Consider the following 13201-nt stretch of genomic DNA (forward strand, 5'->3'; position numbering starts at 1 on the left):
AATAAAACTCATCCAAGTCAGAAAGAAAGAAGTAAAACCATATTTGTTTGTAGACGACATGATCTTCTGTGTAGAAAATCACAGAGTCAACCAAAATACTACTGGAACTAAGTAACATATTCAGTGGATTTGCACAATACCGTATTAGCACCAAAAATTAGTTGAATTTCCACAGTTTAACAATAAACAATTTTAAAATAAAATTTTAAAACACTTCCATTTACTGAAGAACTTAAGTTAAGAAATACTTAGAAATAAACATAAAAAGGTCAGAAATTTGTACCTTGACATCTACAAACATTGATTGAAATGATTAAAAACATAGAGCTACAACCCATATTGATGGTTTGGAAAAATTAATACTGTTAAATGATCATATAACCCAATGTGATTTAGATTCAACACAATACCCATAAAAATCCCTATCAGTTTTTGTTAAAGAAATGAAAAACAGGCAGGAAAAATGGCTCACATCTGTTGGCCAGGCTGATCTCAAACTCCTGACCTCAAGTGATGTACCCACCTTGGCCTCCCAAAGCGCTTGGATTACAGGTGTTAGCCACTGTGCCTGGCCTAATCCTCTTAACATAAACACTTCAATGTCAATTAATGCTTGAACTCAACGTTAAGTCAACTCAAACTCAAGTCAATGCTGAATTGACTCTAATGTCAATTAATGCTTAATTGTTTGCTCTACTCATTGCATTTGGAACAACTACATCCAAAATGAATTTTCTTTTTTTTTTTTTTTTTGAGGCGGAGTCTTGCTCTGTCGCCCGGACTGGAGTGCAGTGGCTGGATCTCAGCTCACTGCAAGCTCCGCCTCCCGGGTTTACGCCATTCTCCTGCCTCAGCCTCCCGAGTAGCTGAGACTACAGGCGCCCGCCACCTCGCCCAGCTAGTTTTTGTATTTTTAGTAGAGACGGGGTTTCACCGTGTTAGCCAGGATGGTCTCGATCTCCTGACCTCGTGATCCGCCCGTCTCGGCCTCCCAAAGTGCTGGGATTACAGGCTTGAGCCACCGCGCCCGGCAAAATGAATTTTCTGATATTCTGCAAGGAGTGAACTCAGACTGAAGACCTCGGCACCGTGATGACATTTGTAAGATTTCTGTCCAGTATGCATTCTCTGATGTCTAATGACATGTGAAGTAAAGGCTTTGCCACAATCATCACACTTGTGAGGTTTCTCTCCTGTATGAATTATCCTATGTTTTGCATAGGATGAAGCTTGACTGAAGACATTGCCACAATCATGACATTTGTAAGGTTTCTCTCCAGCATGAGTTCACCGATGAACTGCAAGGTATGAACATCTGAAAAATCTGCCAAATTTATTACACTAGTATGATCTCTCTTCATTATGGATTCTCCAATGATTCACAATGGTTGTAGCATTACTGAAGACTTTGTGACAATCATTACATCAGTAAAATTTCCCTACACCACGAATTGCCTGATGGTAAACAAGTGCTGACTGCCCAATAAAGACTCTGTCACACTCATTACACTTGTAAGGCTTCTCTCCAGTGTGAATTCTAGGATGTTGTGCCAGGTGCGAATCACTCCTGAAAGCCTTGTCACAAACTCTTACATATTTATGGTTTTTCTCCAGTAGGAATTCTCCTATGTCTTTCAAGGTTTGATGTGTGACTGAAAACTTTGTGACATTCTTCACATTTGTAAGCTTTCTGTACAGTATGAATTCTCCTGTCTTTCAAGGCTTGATTTGCAACTGTAAACTTTGTCACATGCTTCATGTTTCTAAGTCTTCTCTCCAGTGTGAATTCTATGATGACCTGCCAGGTGTGCTTGTTGATTAAAAACCTCACCACATTCATTACACTTGTAAGGTTTTTCTCCAGTATGAAGTCTACGATGGCATGTAAGATACGACTTCTGACTAAAGTTCTTGCCACACTCATTACACTTGTAAGGTTTCTCTCCAGTATGAAGTCTACGATGGCAGGTAAGGTTTGACTTCTGACTAAAGGTCTTGCCACACTCATTACACTTGTAAGGTTTCTCTCCAGTATGAAGTCTATGATGGCATATAAGGGATGACTTCTGACTAAAGGTCTTGCCACATTCATTACACTTGTAAGGTTTCTCTCCAGTATGAAGTCTATGATGGCATGTAAAATATGACTTCCGACTAAAAGTCTTGCCACACTCATTACACTTGTATGGTTTCTCTCCAGTATGAATTCTCCTGTGTCCTTCAAGGTTTGATTTCACACGGAAAGCTTTGTCACATTCTTCACATTTGTAAGGTTTCTCTCCAGTATGAAGTCTACGATGGCATGTAAGGGATGATGTCCGGCTGAAGGTCTTGCCACACTCATTACACTTGTAAGGATTCTCTTCAGTATGAATTTTCTGTTGGATTTCAAGGTTTGATTTGAAACTGTAAGCTTTGTCACATTCTTCACATTTGTAAGGTCTCTCTCCAGTATGAAGTCTACGATGGTGTTTAAGGGTTAACTGCTGATTGAAGGTCTTGCCACACTCATTACACTTGTAAGGTTTCTCTGCAGAATGAAGTCTACAATGGCATGTGAGGGATGACTTGTGACTAAATGTCTTGCCACATTCATTACACTTGTAAGGTTTCTCTCCAGTATGAAGTCTACAATGGCATGTAAGGTATGACTTCCGACTAAAGGTCTTGCCACACTCGTTACACTTGTATGGTTTCTCTCCAGTATGAATTCTCCTATGTCTTTCAAGATTTGATTTGAAACGGAATGCTTTGTCACATTCTTCACATTTGTAAGGTTTCTCTCCAGTATGACGTCTACGATGGCATGTAAGGGATGATGTCCGGCTAAAGGTCTTGCCACACTCATTACACTTGTAAGGACTGTCTTCAGTATGAAGTTTCTGATGTATTTCAAGGTTTGATTTGAAACTGTAAGCTTTGTCACATTCTTCACATTTGTAAGGTTTCTCTCCAGTATGAAGTCTACGATGGCATGTAAGAGATGACTTGTGCCTAAAGATCCTGCCACACTCATTACACTTATAAGGTTTCTCTCCAGTATGAAGTCTACGATGGCATGTAAGGGATGACTTCTGCCTAAATGTCTTGCCACACTCATTACACTTGTATGGTTTCTCTTTGGTATGAACTCTACGATGGCATGTAAGGATTGACTTCTGCCTAAATGTCTTGCCACAGTCACTACACTTGTATGGTTTCTCTTCAGTATGAATTCTCCTATGTCTTTCAAGGTTTGATTTGAAATGGAAAGCTTTGTCACATTCTTCACATTTGTAAGGTTTCTCTCCAGTATGAAGTCTACGATGGTATGTAAGGGATGACGTCTGACTGAAGGTCTTGCCACACTCATTACAACTGTAAGGTTTCTCACCAGTGTGACATCTACGATGGCCTACAAGATATTGCTTCTGATTAAAGAGCTTGCCACATACATCACATTTATATTGTTTCTCTCCTAAATGGATTATCTGATGTTTCCTTAAGAGTGATCTATTACTAAAGGCTTTGCCACTCTCATTACATTGGAAAGATTTTTCTCTTATGTGTACTTCCTGTTTCTGTGTAAATAATGAAGAATTCTGGCAATTATTCCCATAGTTATTAGATATATGGGTTTTGGGCCTACAAAAATTTCTTTGGGTTGTTGAAACCAAGGAAGCATTGTTGACAGACCTCTCAAGTTGATTATCAATTTTCTCTTCGGTGTGAAATATGTGCAGTTCAGGCAGATGTGAATGAAAGCTTAATCCAAGCTGCTCTTTAATAGGCTTGTTTCCAGCATGTCTTTGATCATATCGGTCTGTACTACCTGTCAACTTTTTGATTTCTGTCATGGGTGCTTCATGGCCATTTCTTTCATCTTCTTGCCACTGAAACTCTAAGTCATGAATATCTTTATCAACATCCTGGAAGCAATAATCTCCAATGTGATGACTTTCATGTCTTTGCAATGTCCCTGTGTGGATCACTTCTCTATTGCTTTGCGCTATTGACAAGAACTCCTTTATCTTGCATTTGGAAGAGATATCTATAAAATATAAACACCGAAAGGTTTCAAATTAAGTATAGATGGTGAATAATGTTGAAATGTGTAAATATGACACAAAAAACAATACTCATTTCAAACCTTCCAAACATGACCCTCAAAGTTTAGGAACAGAAAAGTGTAAGATTTTTTTAACAAATAAAGGGCGATTACATGTGCTTCGGATTATTTTTACGGAAGCCTATTTCCAACATCGTGACAAAATACTGACAGGGCACAAACATGTGTAGCCTAAAGTAAGGAATATTTTTCCATTGTGACCCTAAAGTGTCTAACAGTTTGCAAAAAACATCACTGTCACATCAATGAAAAGTATATATTCTTCATATTCACAGCATATTTACTGTATACAAAAAAATGCTAAAGGACCACATGATATACTATATTGGTAAATAATCCACAACAACCTCATGTAAGGATAACCAAAATCAATGGAAATTCTGTGTTGTCAAACAATCATAGCACTGAGAAGATTACAAAATTTAGCCAGGCGTGATGGCCCACATCTGTAGTCCCAGCTACTTAGGAGGCTGAGGCACAAGAATCGTTTGAACCCAAAAGGTTGAGGTTGCAGTGAGCTGACATTGCACTACTGTACTTCAGTCTGGGAGACAAAGTGAGACTCCATCTCAAAAAAAAAAAAAAAGTTAACACAATGTTTTTCTGTAGTCCCGGCTACTTGGGAGGCTGAGGCAGGAGAATGGCGTAAACCCAGGAGACAGAGCTTGCAGTGAGCTGAGATCTGGCAACTGCACTCCAACCTGGGCAACAGAGCAAGACTCTGTCTCAAAAAAAAAAAAAAAAAAAAAAATTCCAATGTTTTTCTGAATAACTGTCATCAAATTACCTAAATCCATGCAGAAAATGCACATTGTGACATTTGAAATGTTTTTAAAATTTTTATATTTTTGAGACAAAGGTTCGCTGTGTCACAATGGGCCAGAGTTCAATGGCCTGATCTTGCCTCACTGCAACCTCCACCTTTTAGGTTCAAGGCACACACCACCATGCTTGGCTAATTTTTGTATTTTTAGTGGACATAAGGTTTCAACATTTGGCCAGGCTGGCCTCAAACTTTTGACCTCAAGTAATCCACCTGCCTCAGCCTCCCAAAGTCCTGAGATGGCATGCGTGAGCCACAGCGTCCAGGGGCACTTTGTGACATTAACTAGTGGACTGTGTCAGTTATATTGACACATATACCCATACCGAAAAGCCTTATGTACAGTCATAAAATTTAATTAGTAAAATACTGCAATCCATAAAACCAGCAAGCAAATAATAAGTAGATTTATACAAACCGCAAAATTCTAAACAATTCCCTGTTAAGAAAAATGCTAGACTGCTACTTACAACCAGCACACAATGTAAGAACTGAAACACATGTTAAGATTACTACCTTCTGATTTATGAGGTCAAAAAAGTACACAGCATTATAAGGAATAAGAATTGACTAACGGTCAGGCACGGTGGCTCAGGTCCAGCAGTTTGGGAGGCTGAGGCAGGCAGATCATGAAGTCAGGAGTTCAAGAGTAGCCTGGCCAACATGGTGAAATCGCAACTCTACTAAAAATACAAAAAAATTAGCTGGTCATGGTGGTGAGTGCCTGTAATCTCAGCTATTTGGAAGGCTGAGGCAGGAGAATCATTTGAACATGGGAAGTAGAGGTTATAGTGAGCTGAGATCGCATCATTGCACTCTAGCCTGAGTGACAGGGTGAGACTTCATTTCAAAAAAAAAAAAAAAAAAGAATGAATAACACTGTCAGAGGGTGCAATTACCATGTCACAACTACATTTATGAAACAGCCAGGCAATACAGCAATTCTATATATATATGCATTGTTGGCCTTAATTATCTAGTTCACTATGCACGAAATATAAAACATAGAATATGTACTGGGAAAATGTTTAAACTGAGATCAGAGAAAACATTTTATAAATCAAATTGCACAATAAAAACATAAAAAATATGATGCAGGCTCCCTGGTATGAATGTTCTTCTTGGCCAAAAGCCATGTTCAGAGTTCTTATTCTCCAATAGGATGTTCCTGCAGATGGGGCCTTTGAGAGAATTTGGTCATGGGTGTTGACTAGTCATGAATAGGACTTGTGCTTTCATAAGAAGAGATATTAAAGAGCTCGTTTTCTGTTCCTCTTCCCCCATGTCAGGACACGGCAGGAAGATGGCTGGACTAAACCATGAAGAAGGCTCTCACCAGGAACCAATTTGGCTGGCAACTTGCTCTTGGATTTCTCACTTTCCAAATTCATGAGAAATAAATTTCTATGTCTGAAGCCTCCTAGTTTAAGCTATTTCTTTTCCTGTTTGTTTTTGAGACCGAGTCACGCTCTGTCACCCAGGCTGGAGTGTAGTGACAGGATTCTCCTGCCTCAAGAGATTCTCCCATCTCAGCCCGGAGTCTCACTTTGTCACCTGGACTGGAGTGCAGTGGGGCAATCTTGGCTCACTGCAACCTCCACCTCCCGGGTTCAAGTGATTCTCCTGCCTCAGCCTCTCGAGTACTTGGGATCACAGCCATGTGCCACCATGCCCAGCTAATTTTTGAATTTTTGGTAGCAACGGGGTTTCACCGTGTTGGCCAGGCTGGGCTCAAACCCCTAAACTCAGGTGATCTGCCCCTCTCAGCCTCCCAAAGTGCTGGGATTACAGGTTTGAGCCACCGCACCCGGCCAATTTCTTGTATTTAGTAGATACAAGGTTTGATCATGTTGGCCAGACTGGTCTCAAACTTGTGATTTCCAGTGATCCGCCCACCTTGACACCCCAAACTGCTAGGATTAGAGGCATGAGCCACCTCGGCTGGCCAGTCTAAGCTACTTCTGACAGGACAGTGAAATGACTGAGACAGGAACAGGAGCATCTCATCATCAACATCACCGAAGACTGACAAATCTGATTAAACAAAGGAAGTTTAGAGCCTGTACTATAAATCTTGTAATACTTGAAGGCATCTATAGCAATAACATGTTTTAAAAACTTTGAGGCTGACCAGGCATGGTGGTTCACACCTGTAATCCCAGCATTTTGGGAGGCTGACACAGGAGGATCACGAGGTCAGGAGATTGAGACCATCCTGGCTCACACAGTGAAACCCCATTTTTACAAAAAAGAAAAAATTAGCCGGGTGTGGTGGCATGTGCCTGTAGTCCCAGCTACTTGGGAGACTGAAGCAGCAGAATCACTTGAACCTGGGAGGCAGAGGTTGCAGTTAGCCAAGATCGCACCACCACACTCCAGCCTGGGTGACAGACTGAGACTCTGTCTTAAAAAAAAAAAAAAAAAAAAAGAAAGAAAGAAATGAAAGAAGTCCAAAGAGTAGCTCCAACCCACAAATATATATAAAGTTTTCCAGTAAATGTAAATAAAAAGACAGAGAGGCTGAGCGCGGTGGTTCACACCTGTAATCCCAGCAGTTTAGGAGGCTGAGGTTGGTGGATCACTCGAGCGCGGGAGCTCCAGACCAGCCTGATCAAAAAAGGAGAAACCCTGTGTCTATTAAAATACAAAATTATGGCTGGGCGTGGTGGTTCACGCCTGTAATCCCAGCACTTTGGGAGGCCAAGGCAGATGGATCATGTGTTCAGGAGATCAAGACCATTCTGGTTAACATGACAAAACCCTGTCTCTACTAAAAATACAAAAAATTAGCCAGGTGTAGTGGCGGGCGCCTGTAGTCCCAGCTACTTGGGAGGCTGAGGCAGGAGAATGGCATGAACCGGGAGGTGGAGCCGAGATCGCGCCACTGCGATCCAGCCTGGTCGACAGAACAAGACTCCGTCTAAAAAAAAAAAACAAAATTAGCCAGGCATGGTGGCACACACCTGTAATCTCAGCTACTCGGGATACTGAGGCAGGAGAATCACTTGAACCCGGGAGTTGGAGGTTGGAGTGACCCGAGATTGTGCCATTGCACCCCAGCCTAGGCGATAAGAACAAAACTTCATCTCATCAACAAATAAATAAATAAATGAATAGGAAAATAAAAGGACAGATACGAAAACTGGTGTAAGTATACCTTTTCTTCATAATTCAATTTTTTTTCTGTTGTTTAGAAGAAAAAAGCATGAAAAAACACTGTACATATATGTTAATGAAAATGCAACATACACAGAAAAAATTCTGACATAAACACAGAATTCTAATAGAGAAAGAGTAGTTTTTGCAGGTTATGGAATTTTTTTTTTTTTTTGAGACAGAGGCTCATGCTGTCACCCAGGCTGGAGTGCAGTGGCACAATCTTGGCTCACTGCAACCTCCACCTCCCGGGTTCAAGTTACTCTCCTGGGTTAGATTCTTGAGTAGCAGGATTACAGGCGCCCACAACAGTGTTGTGCCAATTTTTGTATTTTAGTAGAGACGGAGTTTCGCCATGTTAGCCAGGCTGGTTTTGAACTCCTGACCTCAGGTGATTTGCCTGCCTCGGCCTCCCACAGTGCTGGGATTATAGGGGTGAGCCACTGGGGCACAAGGATCGTTTGAGCCCGAGAGGCGGAGCTTGCAGGGTGAGCCAAGACCATACCACTGAACTGTAGCCTTGGCAACAGAGTGAGACTCCATCATAAACAAACAAACAAACAAAAAGGAAATAAGAAGGGAGTCAAAGCAGGTCTACACAAAAAAGCAATTAAACACAAAAAGCAGGAAATGAGAAATGAAGAATCAAAAAAACCTACAAGAAATACAGATAATATGTAACAAAATCACAAAGGTAAGGTCTTCTCCATCAGTAATACTTCAGCTGTAAGTATTTAACTCTGCGTTCAGAAGGCAAACACTGGCTCGATCAACAGGAACCAACTACGTGTTGTCTACAAGAAACTCATAGACTCATATTAGCCTTAAGGACACACATACGCAAATATTTTATTTTATTTATTTTTTTGAGACGGAGTCTCACTGTGTCGCCAGGCTGGAGGGCACTGGCGATCTTGGCTCACTGCAAACTGATTCCCAGGTTCATGCAATTCTCCTGCCTCAGCCTCCTAAGTAGCTGGGATTACAGGCCAGTGCCACCACACCCAGCTAATTTTTGTATTTTTAGTAGATACCGGGTTTCACCGTGTTGGCCAAGCTGGTCTCGATCTCCTGACCTCGTGATCCGCCCACTTCAGCCTCCCAAAGTGCTGGGATTACAGGCGTGAGCCACCATGGGCCGCACATACGCAAAAATCTTAAAAATAAAAGCCAATAATGAGGTATGGGGGTTGGCGCCTGTAATCCCAGCTACTCGGGAGACTGAGGAGGATTTCTTGAGCCCAGGAGATCAAGACGAATTTCAACAACACAACAAGACCCCATCCGGAAAAAAACAACTAAAAATTTGCCCAACATGGTGGCATGCACCTGTACCAGCTACTGGTAGAGGCTGAGGTGGGACAATCACCTGAGCCCAGGAATTCAAGATTGCAGTGAGCCCTGATCCCACCATTGCACTCCACCTTGGGGGACAGAGCAAGACACTGTATCTTAAAAAAAGACAAAACACAAAGATATGCAAGGGCACATCCCCACTTCTAGAGGGAAGCTATGCTCACCCAGGGAGACCAGGTTCCTATAATTCTCCACCATCACGTCCCTGTACAGAGTCCTCTGAGCAGGGTCCAGGCATTTCCACTCCTCCTGAGAGAATTCTATGGCCACATCCCTGAATGTCAATAGACCCTGAAAGGAAAACACATTTTAACCAAATGGTGATGGGTGGAATTCTCATCTTTACAGAAAATGAGAAGAGAGAGAGGTGAAAGCATGGATTTAAATGTAGTGAATATTCTAACAAATCTGAGTAAGGGATTTCTCACCACACTTTGTCCTCCCAGTTGTGTTTTACTAAACTTTTTTTTTTTTTTGAGGTGGAGTCTCAGTCTGTCGCTCAGGCCGGAGTGCAATGGCGCAGTCTCCTCTAACTGCAACCTCCACCTCCCAGGATCAAGCGATTCTCCTGCCTTAGCCTCCTGAGTAGCTGAAATTACAGGCACATGCCACCATGACCAGTTAACTTTTGTATTTTTAGCAGAAATGGGGTTTCACCATATCGGCCAGGTTGGTCTCAAATCTCTGACCTCGTGATCCACCTGACTCAGCCTCTCAAAGTGTTGGAATTACAGGCGTGATCCACTGTGCCCAGCCAAGAAACTTTTATCGACATACCAAGTGACATTCAGTATCTAGATGAGACAGAGTATGGGTGATGTCTTCAGAGATGACAACATTCACAATGAAAGATCAGAAACTAGTATCTGGGTGGGCATAGTGGCACATGCCTGTTATCTCAGCTCCCTGGGATGCTGACACAGCAGAATTGCTTGATTCTGGAAGACAGAGGTTGCAATGATCCAAAATCACGCCACTGCACTCCAGCCTGGGGAACAGAGACTCCATCTCAAAAAAAAAAAAAAAAAAAAAATTAGCTGGGCATAGTGGCAGGCACCTGTGGTTCCAGCTACTGGGGAGCCTGAGGTAGGAAGGTGGTTTGAGCCTGAGGGTGGAAGTTGCAGTGAGCTAAGATCACGCCACTGTGCTCCAGCCTGGGCAACGCAGTGAGACCCAGTCTCAAAATAAAATAAAATACATGAAAACTAGATTACTCAAAGTATGAAAATCCATTTTATATATGTATATAACATATATAACATATATGTTATATATAACATATAAATAACATATTTGTTAGATATATATTATATATACAAAACAAATACATATAAATATTTGTTATACATAACAAATATATATCCATTATGTTATATATGTATAATATATGTTATATATACATATAACTAAATAATGAAGCCTATGCAGACTCACAAAAAACTAGATGTTAATACAAAGGGTTGTCATTTTCCCCAGATTTTCAAACTGTAAAAGTTGTTCAAAATATACACATTTGTGCGTGTATATGTATGTATATGTGTATGTGTGTGTGTGTTTATATATATAAAGGCTTTAATAAAAAGTAGCAAGTTTTGTTTAACTGAAGAGGAATCTCATCTTGCTGGAAAAGGCTACTTCGGCAATTGGGGGCAGGGGGGAATCTTGTGGGATCTAAGAAAACAGGAAATGCCACATCCTAGAGGAAGCAATCACCTTTCAACTGCCTGACCTGCAGGAATCGTCAGATATCTGCAGGAATGCAGGTGTGCGCAGAGGCAGCCCCTATGGCACTCTTTTTACAGGGAAAAATCACAAAGGACCCACTTGTCATTCAGCCAATTTCCAATGCAGATGTCAAAGAGCAAGGCAGCCATGTTTACTAACAGGACAACATGTAAATTCACAACCAGTAGAATCAAATATCAAAGTAAAATATTTACTAAAACACAAAGAAAAAAACAACAGACACTGGGGTCTCCTTGAGGGTGGAGGGTAGGAGGAAGGAGGCGGCAGAAAAAAATAACTATTGGGTGCCAGACGCAGCGGCTCACGCCTGTAATCCCACCACTTTGGGAGGCCGAGGCAGGTGGATCACCTGTCAGGAGTTCAAGATCAGCCTGGTCAACATGGTGAAACCTGTCTCTACTAAAAATACAAAAATTAGCAAGGCATGGTAGCAGACCTCTGTAATCTCAGCTACTCGGGAAGCTGAGGCAGAAGAATCGCTTGAACCCGGGAGGCAGAGGTTGCAGCGACTTGAGATCATACCATTATACTCCAGCCTGGGCAATAAGAGCAAAACTCAGTCTCAAAAAAATAAATTAATTAAAAATAACTATTGGGTACGGGGCTTAACATCAGAGTGATGAAATAATCTGTACAACAAACCCCAATGACACTAGTTTACCTGTGTAACAAACCTTCACCTGTAGCCCCAAATCTAAAGTGAAAACAGAAATATAAAAACTTTTTTTCTCTTTTTGTTGAGACGGAGTCTTGCTCTGTGCCTAGGCTGGAGTGCAGTGCCACAGTCTCTGCAACATCCTACTGCAATGTCTACTGCAATGTGCGCCTCCCAGGTTCAAGCGATTCTCCTGCCTCAGCTTCCTGAGTAGCTTGGATTACAGGCACATGCCGCCACGCCCAGCTAATTTTTGTAAAAAACTTTTTTTAAAAAATTTATTGTAGAATTTTTTCTAAAGTCTCATAATGATGCAGAAATATACGTATACAAGACTTGCTCTGATGCCTGGCACAAAACTGACAGTAGCGGCTCCCCAGTGAGGCTGGAAGGAGGGTGGAGGATATGACTGGGAAAGGAGATGCCTTACGGCCAAGCGTCTAAGCTGCAGCTTTGCTTGCAGTTTTACCGCAAAACAAATATACTCATCATGTGATCTTTAAATAGAAAAAATATATATTTAATAATAATTGTTGGGGCTGGGCACAGTGGCTTGCACTTGTAATCCCAGCACTCCAGGAGGCTGAGGTGGGCAGATCACCTGAGGTCAGTAGTTTGAGACCAGCCTGGCCAACATGGCGATACCCTGTCACTAATAAAAATACAACAAAATTAGCTGGGCATGGTGACGTGTGCTTATAATCGTAGCTACTCAGGAGGTTGAGGCAGGAGAATTGCTCGAACCTGGAAGATGGAGGTGGCCATGAGCCACAATCATGTCACTGCACTTCAGCCTGGGCGACAGAGCAAGACTACGTATATTTGAAATACAATAACATTATCATAATATAATAATACTAATGATAATAAAAATTATCACCATTTTTACTAAAAACACCTGTTTCACAAGCCTCTCCACAGTAACACCACAGTCTCCATGAGCTTCATGTGCTAAGAATGGTTTAATGAATCTCCTCCTATTATTTAGGTTGATTTCATATTCTTAAATAATGATGGAATAAAACACCTTGTATCATTCATGTCTGTGTACAAACTTTCCATTCTAATCAGTAAGATTTTTGGAGTCAGAAACACAGTAACTCACTCAATTACCTAAAAGTGTAGTAAAAAATCAGGCAGAAAACATTTCTCCATATTGGTCTCCTTTTCTGGAATTCACCACATACTTTGTGCACACGAATACTTGACTTCCACTGGCAGCTGCTCTAATCCTGGTCCACAGAGAGCTGACAGAGCATCCAGATGTGGCCCCTGAACAATCCCCGCTGCTCAACAGCACTCACACCACAGGACCCTCACCCCGTCTCCATCCATGTCTGGTGTGAGCCCTTCCCAG

At 41.6% G+C, this 13201-nt stretch overlaps 1 protein-coding gene and 1 pseudogene across 1 annotated transcript; both read right to left on the bottom strand.

The window, feature by feature from the left end:
• Positions 1-910: 910 nt before the first annotated feature.
• LOC111530408 lies at positions 911-1759 on the bottom strand (annotated as a pseudogene).
• LOC111530399 (zinc finger protein 761) lies at positions 1704-11317 on the bottom strand. The gene is made up of 4 exons (XM_026452054.2): positions 11268-11317; positions 9872-9998; positions 9608-9734; positions 1704-4030 (listed from the first exon to the last, which is right to left on the bottom strand). The coding sequence occupies exons 1-4, from the start codon at positions 11315-11317 to the stop codon at positions 1764-1766; spliced, it is 2571 nt and encodes an 856-aa protein (XP_026307839.2). The 3' UTR covers positions 1704-1763.
• Positions 11318-13201: the final 1884 nt, after the last annotated feature.

This window comes from Piliocolobus tephrosceles, chromosome 21 (assembly GCF_002776525.5).
Source record: "Piliocolobus tephrosceles isolate RC106 chromosome 21, ASM277652v3, whole genome shotgun sequence".
NCBI lineage: Eukaryota > Metazoa > Chordata > Mammalia > Primates > Cercopithecidae > Piliocolobus > Piliocolobus tephrosceles.